The 18,722-nt window shown below is 28.2% G+C and overlaps 1 protein-coding gene across 1 annotated transcript; it reads right to left on the bottom strand.

Annotated features, from left to right (window-relative positions):
- Positions 1 to 401: 401 nt before the first annotated feature.
- On the bottom strand, positions 402 to 10,189 carry LOC117182736 (opsin-3-like). The gene is made up of 4 exons (XM_033375842.1): positions 9,992 to 10,189; positions 4,887 to 4,981; positions 4,696 to 4,806; positions 402 to 450 (listed from the first exon to the last, which is right to left on the bottom strand). The coding sequence occupies exons 1-4, from the start codon at positions 10,187 to 10,189 to the stop codon at positions 402 to 404; spliced, it is 453 nt and encodes a 150-aa protein (XP_033231733.1).
- Between the last annotated feature and the right edge of the window lie 8,533 nt (positions 10,190 to 18,722).

An 18,722-nucleotide genomic window follows, 5' to 3' on the forward strand; every position in this document is an offset into this window, starting at 1 on the left:
AATAAGTTACAATTACAATTTACTCTCCGTATATTTTAGATTTAATACGTAGGGGTATATTCAAGCGAAAAAGGAGTGATAAGTAATATTATTTGTTATAAACAAATTTTAATATCAAATAGTAAACATCATCGATTGTTCCTTTTTAAAGTAAAAATAAAAAAATTAGAAATACTTTTTTAAGAAAAATATCAAATCAAAATATACCTATTTTTATTTTTACCCCCTTCTTAAAATTGTGTGTTTTTAATTGCATTAAAATTGTTTATATAATATACGCTGCAACTGCAAAAATCATTTGAACATCTTAAAACCCATTTGAATCATAAACTTCACTGACCTAATAATAAAGTTTCACGAAGTTTCATAAAAATCGCCAGACCCCCATACAACTTTGATATTCAGGAGATGGATTCACCCATTGTTATATTTGGCATAAAGGCGTCACAGCTGCGAAAAAGATACATAATTTTATCTTTTATCTAAAAAAAAAGAACTTCATAAGTTTTTCCTCTTCAGTACAACTTTTGACAAATAGACTAAAAGTAGGGTGAATTGAATTGGGTTTCTGAAAGGAATTGAAGAATACAGATGAAGAAAAACGTAATTCATTAAAATTTGAAGGCTTATAAATATTATAATATAAGATGACAGCAGGCCAAAGAAAACATGTAACTCAATGGAATTCGCTGATCAGTGAAAGGCAGGGGTTTTAAAAAAAATTGCTGAATTTACAAGAATTCTTTGGATATCTTTCATTGTATTTTACAATATTTCTAAACAATTTTAATAGATTTCAATCATTTGAAGGTATTTAAAAGATTTCCTAAAAGATTTGAGAGTATTTTTAAAAATTCCAACGAAATTTCAAGAGCTTTAAAAAGTTTTAAGGGATTTTAAAAGATTTGCAGAATTTGCAGCGTCGCCTCTCCCGCCTATGTCTTGACCCTCTCGGGTGGGAAGACACCACTCTGCTATTTTTATGTGGGCTTCAAATTTTTGCGAATAAGACATGCCGTAATGTGAATTGACGCAAATGTGACTGGTCACAAAAATGACTTTCCGAATTTTCGCCAATTTCGTATGGATTTCAAATTTTTCTGAATAAGAGATGCCGCCAAGTGACTTACTAGGGGGTTGGCATGATACAGACTCAAACTCCCAAGAAATTTCTTAGAGCCTTAGAAAATTTTAGAAGATGTCATAATATTTTAAAGGATTTTCACTATTTGAAGGTATTTTAAAAGATTCCAAGGAATTTTCGACCGATTAAATTTGTTCGAGGAATTTTCAACGATTTTAATGATTTTAAGTGATTTTAATTTTGTTGCAAAGGTTGTCAAAGAATTTCGAAAGATATAGAAATCATATTTTCGAGAATTGCAATTGTTTCACGGGATTTCAAAAGCTCTCTCGGTATTTTAATAAATTTCCCAGGATTTCAGGAAATATCATCAGATTCCATGTACTTTCGCGGTATTTCATAATATTTTAAATATCTTCGGGAATTTTTAATAGATTGCAATTATTTGTAGTGATTCCAAACGATTTAAATGTATTTTGAAATCTTCCGAGAAATTTTTAAGAGTTTTAACAAATTTTCAGAGATTTGAAATATTTTATGAAATTTTACTAGATTCCAAGGAATTTGTCATGAGTTTCAATAATTTGGAAGGGTTCTAAAGGATTTGCAATATTTGTTGGGATATTTAAAAAGATTCCAAAGAACTTTTAAGAGATTTAACCATTTTTAGGGGATTACAAAGGATGGTATTGGAAAATTTGTTCATGTGGTTGTAAAGAATTTCCTAAAGTTTCGAAACATGTTGAACGATTTTACATTATTGTTAAATTGTTTTAAATTTACTTGAATTATTTTTAATTCACCTTAAATTTTTCTGAATTTCAATTACTTCTTTTTCCCGAGAATTCCTTTATAGACACTCAAATCTGATTGAAATTTAGAATTTTTTCAATTTTTCCAATTCATTTGAATTGTTTTAATTCAAATGAACATCAGTCATATTGCTAATACACATTAGTTTGATTTAAATAAAACAATTTTGCTTAAATTTCTAATGATTCTACATAAAAATGTAACAGAAAACATAATTTTAGTCTTTAAATTTGAATGGTCAGGGAAAATACAAAATTAATCAATAAAAACTCAGATGTCATTTATTGCAATTATGAATTAAGTAAGTAAGGTGTGAATTCAATTTTAGATGTTTCCACTTGGTTTGAATTTAATATTTTTTCAAATCCTTAGTTTTTTTTTTAAATCCCACACGCGCGCTGTCACACGGTCACGGACCATTCCTTCGAACATTGTATTATACATTTTTGAATTGAGGAACGTTTAATTAAATGAATTACATTTTTTTAATTGATAGGGGAGGTGGGGCGCTACGGAACAAGCGGGTAAAATAAAACGCTACTATATCTGGAAAAATATTCACACTACAAGTTTGATATTAATTTATAAAATTGAAATAAGTCAAATGAGTTGAGGGAAGTGTAAAAGGAATTTATATTTTCTGTAAATTGTATTAAAAATTAAGTGCAAATTTTTAGTACTTCAGAACTCAGGAATGGTGTTATTTTCGAGAGAAAATAAACTACTAATAATGATCTTATTCCACTGAGAAAACTATATCGCATGAATTACAATATATACCGTAATTCCTGCACTGTATATCGCAATTGTCGCATTATAATAGCGCAAAATCGTGTTATCGTACATTGCAAGTTTTTACATTATATACCGCATAATTGTACAATCTATAACGTAAGAATTCAAGTTTATTACGCTTTCACATTGTATTTCTTGTTTTGTGATCTCGCGAGGGTTCGAGTAGTCAGCAAGCGATCACAGAAAAAATTAAAGATAAAGTTTACATCGATTTCAGGTGAAAGATTCACCGGAACAAAAATTAACCTTGCCAGATAAACTTTGTATGAATCGAAGATAATTTCCGATTTTTAACATTGCCTGGATAATCTTTCATCTTATAATCGTTCCATTTTTATTCGAGGTGTAGCGACAATTACGACGCCAGCGATATCCAACGTCGTTTAACTTCATTAAATTTGAGATAAATGGGGATTCCCATCTGTCAGTTACATTCTGCGCTTTTACAAAATGATATCCTAACCTCAGTGAAACTTTCGCCGAAATATGTTTATTCATTAACCGTTGCAGGTTTCACCTGCAGTAAATTTTGACTTTTTTTGTGATTGTTTTAAATCTGGTGTCTCCATTTATGGCTCGAACTCACTCATATTCTACCTTTTTCCCATTGCCTCTAAGGACGCTGTAGCAGACGACAGCAACCAAATTTAACTTCATTTTTTTCTGTGATATTAGTGCATTATAATATCGTACAAAGCTCCGGGACCTGATTGTACGTTATCATATTGCGCTTTCTTGCAATATAGAGGTTTTGCGATATCATTGTGCGATACCTTTTTCTCCGTGTCCCTTTCCCCTTACAAGAATTTCAAAAAATGAAGTTTAAAATTTCTGTTCTTGACATTAAATTTAATTATAAATTATTTAAAAAAGAAAATTACGGATTTGAAATAAAATTGTCGTTGGGGGCAAGATGCAACAAGCTGAATGGGGCGGAATGGAACACCGGAACACCCGCGAATTTAACCTGTCGCAGTCACTGTCAGTGTAGCCAGTCGCCGTTCGGGTTAGTGGCGAGATATTTATAAGAAACAAAAAGTGATAAAGTACGTGATTTAAGTTATTAAAATGCGAAATTATAAAAGGAAGACTGGTAGACAAAACTGGCCTGAGGAAAGTTTGAAAAGGACAATCGAAAGCATAAGAAATGGTGAGTTAAATTACCGCCAAGCTGAAAGTAAATACGAAGCTGCGCCATCAACACTTTGTCCCAAACTTGCTAAATATGCGCAAAATAATAAAATAGAGACGCTTTATTGAAGGAAGTTTAATTTTCTTTTCGTTAATTTCTTATGTACGAAAAACTTAAGTTCCTGTTTTGTGCTATATTTAAAAAATAATAAGAACTACCAAACAAATAAATATTGTATTCAAATTTAGTTTTTTTATCCTTTTATCTACGTAGCTTTCAAGTAATATGGATATTTTTCTTTAAATTTGATTTTTAGATTAATTTTTATTATTTTAAATTCCTTTCATGTCTTTCGTCCTTCCTCTGCTATAATTCTTTAGGTTATGTTCTGGCTAAAGTTCGTATTTGAACATTATATCTCTTCGAGTTGGAGTTCAATGGCATCAATTTTCATTTGTTGCTTAGTTTTTATTAATTTTCAAAATTATTTACAAATTAAAATTGATATTCCAGTTGTGTCATACCGCCCCACTACGCGTTCTGTTTTACCTGCTGCGTGTTCCTTAGCGCCCCACCTAACATACAGTGCTTGATACTTAATTTATCAAAAATTAGTTCACTCCATTTACAAAAACATATGTGCAACTTTTAAATGATAAATTGCAGAAGATTTTAACTAATAATTGTTTCTACAAGCTCTTACAAGTCACAGCCTAATTAGCGTCCAAGATTTTGTGCACCATCTCGCCCCACCTTCCCCTACAATTGCAAATCTTCCTCTATATGAGGAAGCAAAATAACTGAATTTGAACCTTCATCCATTGTTGTTTCTTTAATTAAAAACGATTTAGCTCATATAGTAGGATCTTACCTTGTAGTAAATGGTTTCAATGGTCGTGTAATTAAAATACATCTATCCACAGCCATAGCCGTTAAATTCCCAATGCTTGCAATTCCTAGAGAAGACATTAACCACCCATACCTTTCGTGAAAAAAGAAGCATTAGTCATTTACACTTTGTTTAAAATTTTATTGATAATATTATTGTATCCTTTTCTTTACCAAGTGCACAACTCATAGCTCCAGGGCCAACCACCGCTCAGAGCAGATATTGCTGCAAAAGGGACTCCGATTGCAGCCATTAGTGCGTCTGAAATCTATCAAATAATGTTAATCTTATTATCAAATTTTATTTTCAAGAATTCTTATTATGTAGGGTCGATAGGAGTAAGTTTGATACATTTACAAAAGTTATTCTTTGATTCATGATACTTAAATATTAAAGACAATTCTTGTTTTAAGCTTTGTTCAAATTATCTTTGAATCTAATTTTAATCTTTCCATTTTTTGATTAAAAAGACTTACGTGAAAATTTTTTTCATTTTATTGGTTAGTTTGTTAATAATTTCAGATTTACTGTCATTACGGCCAAGTATGAAACTTGAACAGAAAAAAATTGTTACACAAAATGTAATCAATGGCTCTTGGATATAGAGTTTCAGAACAAATAGACTTATAAAGTTTGAGACACATTCCTATAAATTTATAGTGATTTTAATTAAATACACTGAACTCCCGCCTCCCTGTATAAGAATGGTTTTGGGCATAGCTGGCAGCCGCCTTTAGCATAAATCGGGGTAATCCAAACGTAAACAGACAGGGCCTCGTAAATCATTCCTGTTAGGTACTGTCCGGAAGTGTTTTCTTATAAAACTCTGTATTCAAGAGTCATATACAGTCACCACTGAAAAATAAATTATAAATAAGAATACATTACTCAAAATTCGTGAATTGTGTCACTAATTTCAAGAAAATAAAAACGTTTCACGATTTACATATGTAAAAAATGTTTCAAATAGTAAATAATTGCTTGAACAATTCAGAATTAGTTAAAAAATAGTTGAAAACATGTCACTCATTGAAACAAAATAATTAATGTTGGAAAATTTTAAAAAATACCGTCTTTCGAATGAATTTAACACAAAACAGTTATTTTAGATTTTTTAGGCATTTACCAGACACAGTACAAGGACGTAAAGGGGTCAAAATCAAAAGGAAATTATTCTTTGAACATTCTTCCAGAGGTAACTAAACTTTAATTGACCTTTTCCTATTTAAAAACCCATTTTAATTTCAAATTTTCGGGGGCCGCTTTTAAATTGTACAGTTTAACCAGATAAGAAAATAATCCGAGGCATTGTGTTTAAAATGTTTACTTTAACATATAATGAATTTAAAATTATTCAATTTTGAATGCTTAGTTCTTGCAGGGTTTCACTTTTAAGACAAATTTTTTTATCATAGATGAAATTCGATTTTGAAACTTTTCATCGCGTCAAATTCAAACTTGTTCAATTTTAAACGCTCTAGAATTTTGAATATAGTCCACTTATAAGTTGCAAAATTAATTAAGCTTCAGTTGATAACAAATTCTCCATTTTTATAGCTTGCAAGTTTTTTAAATTGTACAATTTTATCTTTTGCAAATTTACATATAGTTTGATATCAAAGGCTTTAAATTAGAAAGTATTCAGTTATTCAAAGTTTTAAATTGTTTGTTTCAAACGTGTATTTAAAATGATAAATACCCTCGATGACATCTGAGGTTGATAGTAAAAAAATTTTTTAACTATTAAATATTAGTTTTTAATTATTAATTTAATTTGATTGTACAATTTCTAAGATTGAAAATGAATGTCGAAGAATTTCACATGTTATTAATTTAAAAACATTTAATTTTACACTAAGATGTTTCTAAACTTTCATTAATAAACTGAACCGATTTCAAAAACTGAAATAAAAAAGTAAAAGCATCTCTGCGAATCGAATTCTACAGTGAATGGAATGAATTAGATTCGAACGAATGAAGAGTTTTTATTTGTTATTGTATACCCTTTCAAATTGTCCAAATATTAAATCTATCTATTAAAAATAAAATTTTGTCTATAACCTAAAAGGATTTATAGTTTACACATACACAGAATTCGGTATAGTTTGATTATAAGCATATTAAATTTGAATTATTAGCGAAAAAATTATCGGCACAATAAATTTATAACCTTATAATAATTTTATCAGTGACTTGACTTTTGAGTCAACCCAAAGAATTAATTCAATATCACAGTATATAATCACTATCTGCAGTTGCAAAATTACTTTAAAAGTTTAAAACAATTATTTTCAAAATCTATTTAAACAAGTAATACATATGACTTTTGTGATGGTTAATGAAACATCTATGGGTTTTTATAACATATGTTTCGTTTCTATTTTTCTATTATCTAAAAAAATATAATTGAAAATATAAAAAAATTATTGTGGTATGTACTTACATTTTTATTGCAAAAATGATGCTTATTAACCTCTCGAACTTTTGTCATAACAACTATTGACAAAACAAAAAACAGGTAACACATTTGCACTGAGTCTAAGTTTTGATTACTTTGTCATAATTTCACATTAAAAATAATAAAAATGCAAAATTATCGAAAAAAGCAATAGATATTCAAGGGAAAGAGAATACCTTCCTTCGTTTCTGAAAAAGAACTTAACAAAAGGTATTTTATGTACGAAAAATTCAAAATAAAACACCAGATGACAAAATTGCGAAACATAGAGTTTTCTAAAAGTATCTCAGTTTCTTTCAAAATAACTGATTAAAGCAATAACTAATGACAGTCAGCTTTTTTTACTAATGATGAAATATATAATATTAATTTTGTAATAAAAAAAAGCTCATTATCACACCTCTATCGACACTTATAACCGTTTTGGAAAGTTGATACACAAAAGTTGGAAAAATTGAAGGAAATCTGATCTTCAGGAGAATATTAAAAATGAAATAAATATATTTTTTATTAATATGGTAGAAAGCACATGGTTACGTGTTTTATATAGTTTACAAAAATATTTCTTTCAGCAGAAAAAAATATTCAAATTTTTTCAATATTTTTGTTTCAACTTGAAAACATGTTACGCACTTAAAGCGAAAATTTTTATAATAATAGTGATAAGTTAGGGCGATTTTATAGAAATTCGCCTTTTCAAATGTTCCCCAGAACATTGAGAAAAGTTTATTTATTATATTTCATCTAAATTTAACGAAAAAATTTTTAATTTGCACTATTTTTTCAAGATAAAGAATTCCGTTAGTTTTTAACCTATTTAAGCGTAAAAATGTTAACTCTCATATAACTATTATTAACAGAACCTAAGCAACCATCGATAAATAGGTCTAACAAGAAAACCCTAGAATAATCCGGGCATTTCAAATTTCAATGAATAAAATTTAATTTTGAACATCAAAAAACCGGCGTATAGGCCCTCAACAAAAAGTATTTTATATAAATTACGATCATCTGAGAGGTATCACATTATGATATTTATTTGTTTGTTCCCTTACGTAATTAATGAACGCTCTCTTACCGAAAAAACAAAAGACATTAAAAGTTAATCATAGACGAGGAGCCATCCAATTTGTGTCAGTCTTTGTGCGATTTCAGAGAAAATCGACCCTCGTTCACAAATGTGCTTTACGATAAAGAGTGTTTATTGAAACGCAGATTCATATATGCCCCTTGAAAGAGAAACTATCATGACGTGGTGATTTATATAAAGTCCTTAATTTCCTATTATAGATATACTGACACTATAACATTTGACTTCATAGTGTATGCTTCAGTACTTTATGAAGTACATCCTCATTGTTGATTTCTCATACACGGAAAATAAAGTTTGCCATCATTGGTTTCTCAATTTCTGGAAATGAAGATTTTATAAACTTAATAAAACGGAAAATCCATGTCATCTGTCAACAATTAATGAATTTTACTTTCTTTATAGAACATTTTTGTTGCAGTTTTTTAGTACTACAATGGAAGCTTGGGGATTTTCAGGTAAGTAACTTGAAATTTAAAAGTAAACCGCTTGCGTACGCGCGCCGATTTTCTAAACTATTATTTTGACCGGTAAAACATCAACTTTTACTTTTCAATTTCAAGATTCTCAAAAGAAAAACCCAAGCTTTTCGTGTAGCTGAAATGAAAAATTTAACAACAGCGTCCTTTTAGGACAAAGTCACATTAATTTTTAATCTTCGTTTGTGAAGATCAAATATTTATTTTTTCAAAAACTGTTTATGATCACTGGAAGAGGCGCAAAAAATCGATCAAAACTATATATACAAAATGTTCTTTTGGATATTAGAAAAGTTAAAATGCAGATGGTATATTCTCAAAAACGACTCATCGCTTATTTTTATAAATAAACAAAAAATCTCACTTTTTTACATAAAAGCTTTTAAAGTAAAAAACCGGACCTTCCTTTAAAAATAAAATATCTATGAAAATACACCCCCCCCCCCCCGGCAATGAACTTTTTTTAAAAGCTGAAAGCACCCATTTTTTGTGACTCAAACAGGGTATACTATATCATTTTAAGGTAAAATTTTGAATTTAAAAAGTAAGCTATATAACAAAATATTGGAAAATTAGTCAAATGTACGCAGTTTTTAAAGTTTGTCAAGCTTTAGAACCTAATCAGGAGAGAATTTTCAGAATTTCCAAGGTATTTTCTTCAAAGACACAATTTAAAAAAAAAACATTTAAATTCGATGCAATTTATCTTCAGAGAGTCGAAAATAATAATATTAAAGAATTACAATTATTTGAAACCTGTTTCAGTTAAACTTTTATAAAGTAGATTAATAAAAATTCCTTTCGCATCGGCTCAACTCAACAATCAATACTTATGTAAAAGAAATATAAAGTTGCAATTAAAACAATGGAGCAGTTCTGCAAAACAGTGGATGTAACCATTTTCGAAGAAGTCAAACAAAAGAGAGAATTTGTGAAGATGGATTGTTTCTGTATAGTTCAAAGAAAAAAAAGAAATTTCGTTTACATTTTCAAAAATATATAACTGGCATAATATTGAAAGTAGAAATCTCCATGCGTAATTCAGCATTGCAAAATTTAATTTTTAAAATAAATGTTTTGTATACAATAATAAAAAGCAAATAGTAGATTCAAGGCCAACAAACAGTAAACAATTGTCTCAAACAAACATTCAAAACAAATAAGAACTTATCTACAGTCAAATAAAGTTTTAAATGTATACAGTCACACATCAATAACATGAAGTTTTATGAAAGATCTATGTTGACCCACCGATAAGTTAACTAAAACTATGTTAACAGGTGTCCAGAGGTTTTTCATATCTTGAAGAATGAAAATAATGACAAGCAGATTAAGAGTAAATCCAGTGATTCCGATAGTAGCAAGCGCTATACCAGACCCTATGAAAGTAATTTGGCTGAATTGATGGTCCAATCTAATTTGAAGATCCGTCGTATTGTTTATTGACATTTCTAGTTTTAAAAACTTTTACTGTTTAATAAGAAAATTTTGTTTGAAAACACTGTTTTGGAAAGTCTTGGAAAAAATCGAAATATAATATCTAAGAGCGATCGGCAGGAAGAAAACTGATTTTCAATATGTGCAGATCGCGGTGTGTTGTGTCATATATCATCGATGGAATTCCTTTATATACTGAACAGGCGACCCCATTCTCAAGTTATCCCTTCAAAAAATGGCATGCGCGTCGTTCGTTCCCCCAAGAAAGGACCTCCCTCAATATTAATTAACTTTGACCCCGTGGTAAACATAAGAATTTAGTATATTGACAAATTGGTTTATTTTGACAGGCTTGAGATTAAAAAAAAAATAAATTTGCAGGCCTTGCGTTATTGACCTAAGGGAGTGAGGAGGTATTTTAAGAAGATCCTGTACAGACTTCGGACTCACGACACGACTGAAACTATTTAACACTACTTTGCTACTATTTCGAAAAAAGTTCAACTAAAGGCACTATTGTCTCACAAGTTTCTACTAATGCCACTTTTTTACCTTTCCTTGAAAATATTTTTGAACTTCTTCGCTGATTCGATAAAATAATATGTTAGTCTTCTCCATGAATCATAAAATAACAGAAATATGTATCAATAGTTTATTACGAATTTCCAATAAAATAATTAAATCCTCAACCAAAAGCGATTCATATTTAACCAAACAGTGAGATTTCTACCGAAAACATGAGCGTTCTACAAAGCAGTTGAATTTTTAACCAAATAGGAGAATTTTCAACATAAAACAAATTAATTTTCAGAGAAAAACGTAATGGTTGATATTTCAACAAAAAATATTTTAAATTAAATACAAAAAAGTTAAATTTAACGAAAAAATGCGAATTCGCAAAAAAATACCAAGTAGAGCATATTAATTTCGAACCAAATAGTATGTACATTTTTAATCAGATAATTTAAAAAATAATAAATTTCTACAAAACAGTTTAATTTTGTAGGAAACAGTGCCAATGAACAATTGAGTTTTCAACTCGAGATTATGAATTTTCCAAAAACAAGTCAATTTTCAACAAAAAACTGAAATCGTCAGCTAACAAATTTATTTTTAACAACAAAAATTAGGTATCTTCAACCAATGAAATGAACTTTTAAGGAAATCAGTTCAACTTTCAACCAAGGATTTAAATTTTCAAACTAAAAGGATGAATTTTCAAAAAAGAATGTAATAATAGATTTTATGTTTTCACGATGATTCATTTTGATAAAAAGAGAGATATTTCGGGTTTCACTCGTGTAAAAAACTACGAATTGTTTGCCGACGTTTCGTAGTTTTTTACACGAGTGAAACCCGAAATATCTCTCTTTTTATCAAGAATGTAATAATTAACAAAAAAAGACAATCTAATTCAAAAACAAGATGTTTCAAAAAACACTTATATTTGCAACCAAGAAGTATGACCTTTTAACAAAACTGTGACATTTTAAACAAAATACTTTAATTTTGAACCAAATAATAAAATTGTTAATTTAAAAAGGAGGAATTTATAACAAAAAATTTAATAGTAGACTTTTCGACCGAAAATAATTAATTTTCAATCAAAAATAGATTTTCTTATTGGGTTATATCAAAGGTTATAATTATTCAGTCCAGAAAAAGAAAGAGAATATGGTAAATAGTATGTTGCCTGCGATTAATACATAGGAAATTGATTAATTTATAGACTAGAGAATAACACGTTTAATGAAAATAGAAGTTTATTTTTAATACTCTAAAAATATTAGTTTACAAAATTGGATAGTTTGCTTAAAAAACTAACTTAATTTTCCAGTATACATTTTTTAATTCGTACCACACAAAAGTTTAATACTTGAAAAATTGTATGGCAGTATTGTAATAAATTTTTTGAAATTTGTGACATGGTTTGGTTGTCTCAATGAAAGATAATGTTTTAATTGTCGACTCGTCGAAATGTCAGACATTAATCACGAGTGGGTGCGGTTAGCGTCCGGATGGGTGACCGTGCTTTATTCTCGCTTAGTCGTATTTTCATTGTGATTGAATACTGTCAATCGAGAGGTTTGACGCCGAGGGTCGATGTAGGCACTCGATGCTATCGAATGTCTACGTTCAAATTCGTGTGTTTGTAAGCGTCTGCATACCAGAGTTTTTGTTTTCTGCAATTTTCCTATTCCTTAATTAAATGGTGAGCTAATGTGAGTGCTTCTAACAAAAATCCGGTTGCAGCCGTTATAAGGTTCAGAAAATCGACGCTCTTCACAAGATTAAGTATTACCTGTAGGTTTATTGATAGTTGGATTATTTGGTGTAATTAGGTTAATTAGGAGCGGCTCGCCTGGTTGGAGTTCAACCCGAAGGTTCTTGCATTGTTAATTGTACTAGCAGTCTTGCGCGCGCCATGGCTCACGCCGATTTCTCTTTTTATAAAAAAGAATGAATCAAAATCCTATCTATTCTATTTTATATATATTTAATCAATGTTACAAATATTAGTATAAAATAAAAGAAGAAATCAAGGGACGAGTTCTGTATCTGAAACTGTAATTAAGGTTGAAAATAATATTTTTCATTAGGGACTCAGTTATTTTAAAAAAATCCTTCTCAGTTTGTCAAAAGCCAATTTCTTTAAACGAAATTTTAGTTCTACTATTTTTGGTTGAAAATTTATATTTTAAATTGAAAATTGACCTTTTTCCTCAATTTTTTTATTTTTATTGTTTTAGCAGGAAATTAATCCTTTTGGTTTAAAATCGATCTTTTTTCGTTAAAGATTAAACTATTTGGAAACGAATTTATCTGTTTTGATAGAGTATTTAGAATTTCAGAATTGTGTTGAAAATTCGTCATTTTTGGTAGAAAAATAAACTGCTTAATTAAAAATTCATATTTTTGTCGAGTATTCTATTATTTTGTTAAAAATTCCTTTTTTGGTGAAAAATTAATTTATGTAAGAGAAACGTCGATTATATCATTTTTGATGGAAAAATGATATTTAAAAAATTGGATCTTTTTTTGTTAAAAATTAAATTTTTTTAAACCACCTTTTTAAGGTAGGAAATTAATCTTCGCGGTTTAAAATTTATCTTTGTGAATAAGAACAAAACTATTAAGTTGCACATTCCTTTTTTTTGTTAAAAATTAAATTCTTTAACTAAAAATTTAACTATCCCACTTTCGCTGAAACACTGCAATTTAGCATTAAAAATTGATATTTTTGGGTTGTAAATTCAATTATTTGTTTCAAACGTCGCCTTTTTTTTATAAAATTAATCTTCTTGGTTGAAAATACTTTTGTTTGCTTGAAAGTTGAACTATGTATCATAAAATACCCCTATTTTAGTAAAATTTAAATTAATTTGTTCAAATTTAAATTAATTGTTTTTAAATATTAATTCTTTGAACTAAAAGGGAATTATCCTATTTTTGGTTTAATATATATTTATATCTTAAATTTAAAATTTATTATTTTTTAGTAGAAAACTCTAAAATTTGTTTAAAAATTGATCTTTTTGAATAAGGATTCAACCATTTTATTAAAAATTTAACTGCAAAATTTTAGGATGAATAAGTATATTTATAATTAAAAATTAATTTTTGTAGTTGAAAATTCGTCTTTTTGGTAGAAAATTAATTTTCTTTGTTAAAATCTTATCTTGTTTATTAAGGATTCAACTATTTTCTTGATTTTTTGTTTATTAAAAATTAATGTCCTCAAGGAAAATTTGCATTATATCATTGTTGGTTAAAAACTAATCGTTTTTTGTAGCGAATTAATTTTATAGGTAAAAAATTAATCTGTTTTTTATTATTTTTAACTTAGATGTCCAAATTCGATTTTTTATTGTCTTATATGGGAAAAAAACATCTTGCATAATTTACTATAAAAAAATTTTATCGTTGAGAGATTCTGCTAAATAATGTATAGAACCTGCTTGATTTTAAGTGAATTCTATCTTATTCTAAATACTTTTTAGAATATTGTTCTTGGATTTAAAATTAATTTAGTTAAAAACTATTTACATCTTCACTGATGAAGGCCTCCATTGTGTGCCGAAACGTTTGAAACAACTTAATTAGTTTCAATTCACCTGACCCGAAAGCCAACAACTTATATTAACAATTTATACAAAATTCTGTTATTTACTTTAAAAAATGTCTTTAATAGAAAATTAATCTTTTTGATTGAAATTTCATCTTTTATGTTAAAACTTCTACTGTTTGGTGTCAAATTCATCTGTTTTAGTTAAAATTTGAAATAATCTGTAGAAAATTTCATTTTTTTTATTGAATAATAACTTTTATAAACTGAAAACTGCATTATTCTACTTTTGTTTCAAATTTGATATTTTTTTAACCTTGATCTTTCTTAGTTGAAAAAGGAATTATTTGTTTGAAAATTTATGTACTATTTTGTTGAAAATTTGTATTTTTTTTAGAAATATAAAACTACTTCCCTGAAAATTCATCTTTCTGATTGAGAATTCAACTATTTTGTTGAAAATTAATCTTCTTGTTTGAAAATTCATCTTTGTGGTTAAGAACAAAAATATTAAGTTGCACATTCCGTTTTTTTTCTTTTGTTAAAAATTAAATTCTCTTACTGAAAATTTAACTATCCCACTTTTTGTGGAATATTGAAATTTGGAATTAAAAAATGATAGTTTTTGGTTGAAAATTAATTATTTGTTTGAAACATCGTCTTTTTCATATAAAATTAATCTTCTTGGTTGAAAATACATCTGTTTGCTTGAAATTTCAAATATGTATCATGAAATGCATCTTTTTTAGTAAAATTTCAATTAATTTGTTGAAATTTAATTGTTTGTTGTTAAATATTAATTCTTTCAACTAAAAAGGAATCATCCTATTTCTGGTTTTATATATTTATATTTTCAATGAAAAATTTATCTTTTTTAGTTGAAAACTCCACTATTTTTTGAAAACTGATCTTTTTGATTAGGGTTCAACTATTTTGTTAGAAATTGATTAAAAATTCAACTGCACAATTTCAGGATAATAAAAATTATATTTGCAATTAAAAATTAATTTTTTCATCTGAAAATTCGTCTTTTTGTTAGAAAATTATTTTTCTTTTTTAAAATCTTATCTTTTTTATTAACGATTCAACTATTTTCTTGATTTTTGTTCATTTATTAAAAACTGATTTCTTTAAGGGAAATTTTAATTGCATCATTGTTGGTTGACAACTAATAGTATTTTTGTAGAGAATTAATGTTATAAGTAAACAATTAATCTGTTTTTTATTATTCTTAACATAAATGTCCAAATTAGATTTTTTCGTCTTAGATCGGAAAAAAACGTTTTGCATAATTTACTACAAAACAATTTTAATCGCTGAGAAATTCTGCTAAATAATGTGTAGAAGCTGAGTGATTTTAAGTGAACTCTATTTTATTTTAAATACTTTTTATAATATTGTTCTTGCATTGAAAATTAATTGAGTGGAAAATTCTATTATTTGTTGAAAAAAAGTTTTAATAGAAAATTAATCTTTGTGATTGAAAATTCATATTTTTGTTAAAACTTTTACTATTTCGTGTCAAGTTTATCTGTTTTATTTAAAATTGGAAATAATCTGTTTAAAATTTCATATCTTGTATTGAAGCATGTCCTTTTTTAGATAAAAATTGAATTATTTGTTTGGAAATTCCCTCATTTTGTTAAAAATTTGTGTTTCTTGTTCGAAATATAAACATTCTCTTTTGAAAATTCATCTTTTTGATTGAGAATTCAACTATTTTGTTGTAAGTTCCTTTTTAGTTGGTCAAAAACAAATTTCTCGCCGACCATTGGGTGATAATGAAAGTGCCCCTACATCCCCATGTTATGTATCTGTTGGTGAAGGTTTTCAAAATTGTGTTTTTATAAAATTAAGAATGAGTACTTGGCAAAATTGTCGGCAGATATGTACTTTTTCATATTAAGGGCATGTGACACAGCCAAATACCTATATTATCGACCTCGCTTTATCAGCTCACTGAATATTTTTTTGAACCTAAGAACTTTTTTGTAAATAAAATATTGAGCTGAAACTTTGGAAAATGTATTAGAGTACAATAAAGTACGTTTAGGTACTGCCTTTTGGTAGGAACTTTACTGAAAATTATTTCATCTTTTTTCTGAACCTCGACATTTTTTGAACGTTCGAACTTTTTTATACATAAAAGATCGATCTCAAACTTTGAGAAATGCAAGAGCCGAAAGAAAACTACATTAAAGTACAAAGCTTAATAATAAAAGATGTAAACAAAAATATTTCATCAATCAATTCCAACGGCATCAGCCGGTAACGTTGTACACGAAAATACGAACCCTCTAGAGCCTCGTCCAGTGGCCGCCAGGTACTTGCGCATACTTGAAATGTGCGGCGCTCATTGGGTCGAGTTCGCGTATGTATTTAAAAATTAAGTACAGACGCGCATCGTAGCCAATGAACATCACACAAATTCAAGCAAGCGCAGATCAAGAAAGCTCCGTTGGGATCATTAACATCAAGAAAACACGTGTAACGTTCCATTACTGTCTAACTCACGGTGACTCACGAGTGTCCCTTTCGCACGCGTGTAGCTATCAAAGAACGAGCAATCGTGACAATCTTTTCAATAGTTTCCAACGCTGTCTAACCCACTGACACCTCGTGTCTCACACATATAGCAATGAAAATCGAGTAGTGTGACAATCGAAATCGACAATATCGTTTAGATATTTTATATTACGAATTCTCATCTCAATGAGAAGGTATTGGTTTTAATGTGAAAAATGGTTTTCGTGGATTTCATCAAATGCCGACGTTTTGAGGCCCTCTTAGTCAGAAAATAAATTTTTTACATCGGTGTCTGTCTGTCTTCGTCGTTGTCGTCGTTGTCTTCATACCAGATAATTTTAGAAATACTAATCGGATTGAATTCAGCTTTGGCACACATTTTCAGGGGCCAAAAAGGATGAACGGGTTTATTTACCAGCTATTTTTGATAAAAATTCAAAAACTTACAGCATTTACAAAAATTTTGAGAAAAGTTACTTTTTGAAAGCCCTAAAAGAGTATTAGAAGAAATTTTTGAATTTTCTTGAAAAATCAAAAATTAAATTTTTAAATGTACAAAAAAACAAATACAAAATTTCATTTTTCGGTCAAAGTATTGAAAATGCAAAAAAAATAAATCAAGAAATATTGTGCACCCAAAAAATATCTACAAATTTGTTATTAATCACTTTTTTATAGAACGCGTTGTTTGCTTTATTCGTAAAGAACAGCTTTAATAATAAAAAAATTAAATTTTTAGACAAACGACACAAGCGACGAAAGAAAAATAATAAAATAAAAGTTGTTTACTTAAAAAAGAGCTACAAATCTGCTATTAATCATTTTTTGAAAGGTTGCGTATTTTCTATTTTATTCGGAAAAAACAACATTAAAAATTTAAAAAAATTGTTTTGACAAATGACACAATCTATGAAAAAAATAATGCACAAAAGTATTTTTTAATCGTAAAAAATAAAATTCAAAATTTAAAAACAAAACTAAAATTTTTTTTAAAAAGACGCGAGGCACAAAAAATTAATAAACAAAAGTTGTTTACCCTAAGAGGATATACAAATTTTTGTTATAAGTAATTTTTAGATAGAGCGATTACATTTTCATTTAATCGAAAAAAATAAGAAGAAAAAGAAAAAAGAAAATTTTGTGGAAAAACTACAAAAAAAGACTAAAAAGTGAAAAGACAAAAGCTATTCAACCAAAAATATCAAAAAATTTGTTATAAACTCTTGTTATAAAAATAATTTAAAAAATTCACTTTTTGCAGGAAACAAGCTACGATGCATATTTTCAGTTTAAATCGTAAAAATAACATTGAAAATAAATCAAATTTATGGAAAAACAACATAAACTGCAATAAAATTTAAAACAATTTTTCGTTTAATAGGATTTGCACTTTTCTTTATTTAAAAAAAAACAAAGCAATTAAAATACTTTTGTTTCAAGAACTAGGCATAATATGAATTATAATAATATATTTTAATAATAAATTTTTGAAGGTAGCTGAGAATAATATTCAATGCAAGATAAGAAATAAATATTAGGGTTGTTATAAAAAATAAAATGTTTACCTTATTTTTCATTATCTGAATAATCAGTTCCAGACCGAGGTACAGAAATGAATTGAATATACACTTGATATAATAGAGACAAACATAATATAGAAAAGTTCACATTTTGGACAAAATCGAGTGCAAAGCACGAGATACTTGACGAGTATGTATTGTTTGAAGCTAAAGGAGCTTTAAAAAAAGAGAATTAACAATAATTAAATTACAGTTGTCGATGGTTTGACCATCAATTTCAGAAGGTCTGCGCACAAGTGTGGAAGTAGTACGAAGACCGAACGTGAAGCGCGAGGTTAACACATTATCGAGAGCAAAACACAAGAACCAATATTCGCGCCCCCTGGGTGCGCTCAAACTTGCGAGAGAAGAAAGCCACGTGCGCAGCGCGTGA

Source organism: Belonocnema kinseyi, chromosome 2, assembly GCF_010883055.1.
Source record: "Belonocnema kinseyi isolate 2016_QV_RU_SX_M_011 chromosome 2, B_treatae_v1, whole genome shotgun sequence".
Classification (NCBI taxonomy): Eukaryota; Metazoa; Arthropoda; class Insecta; order Hymenoptera; family Cynipidae; genus Belonocnema; species Belonocnema kinseyi.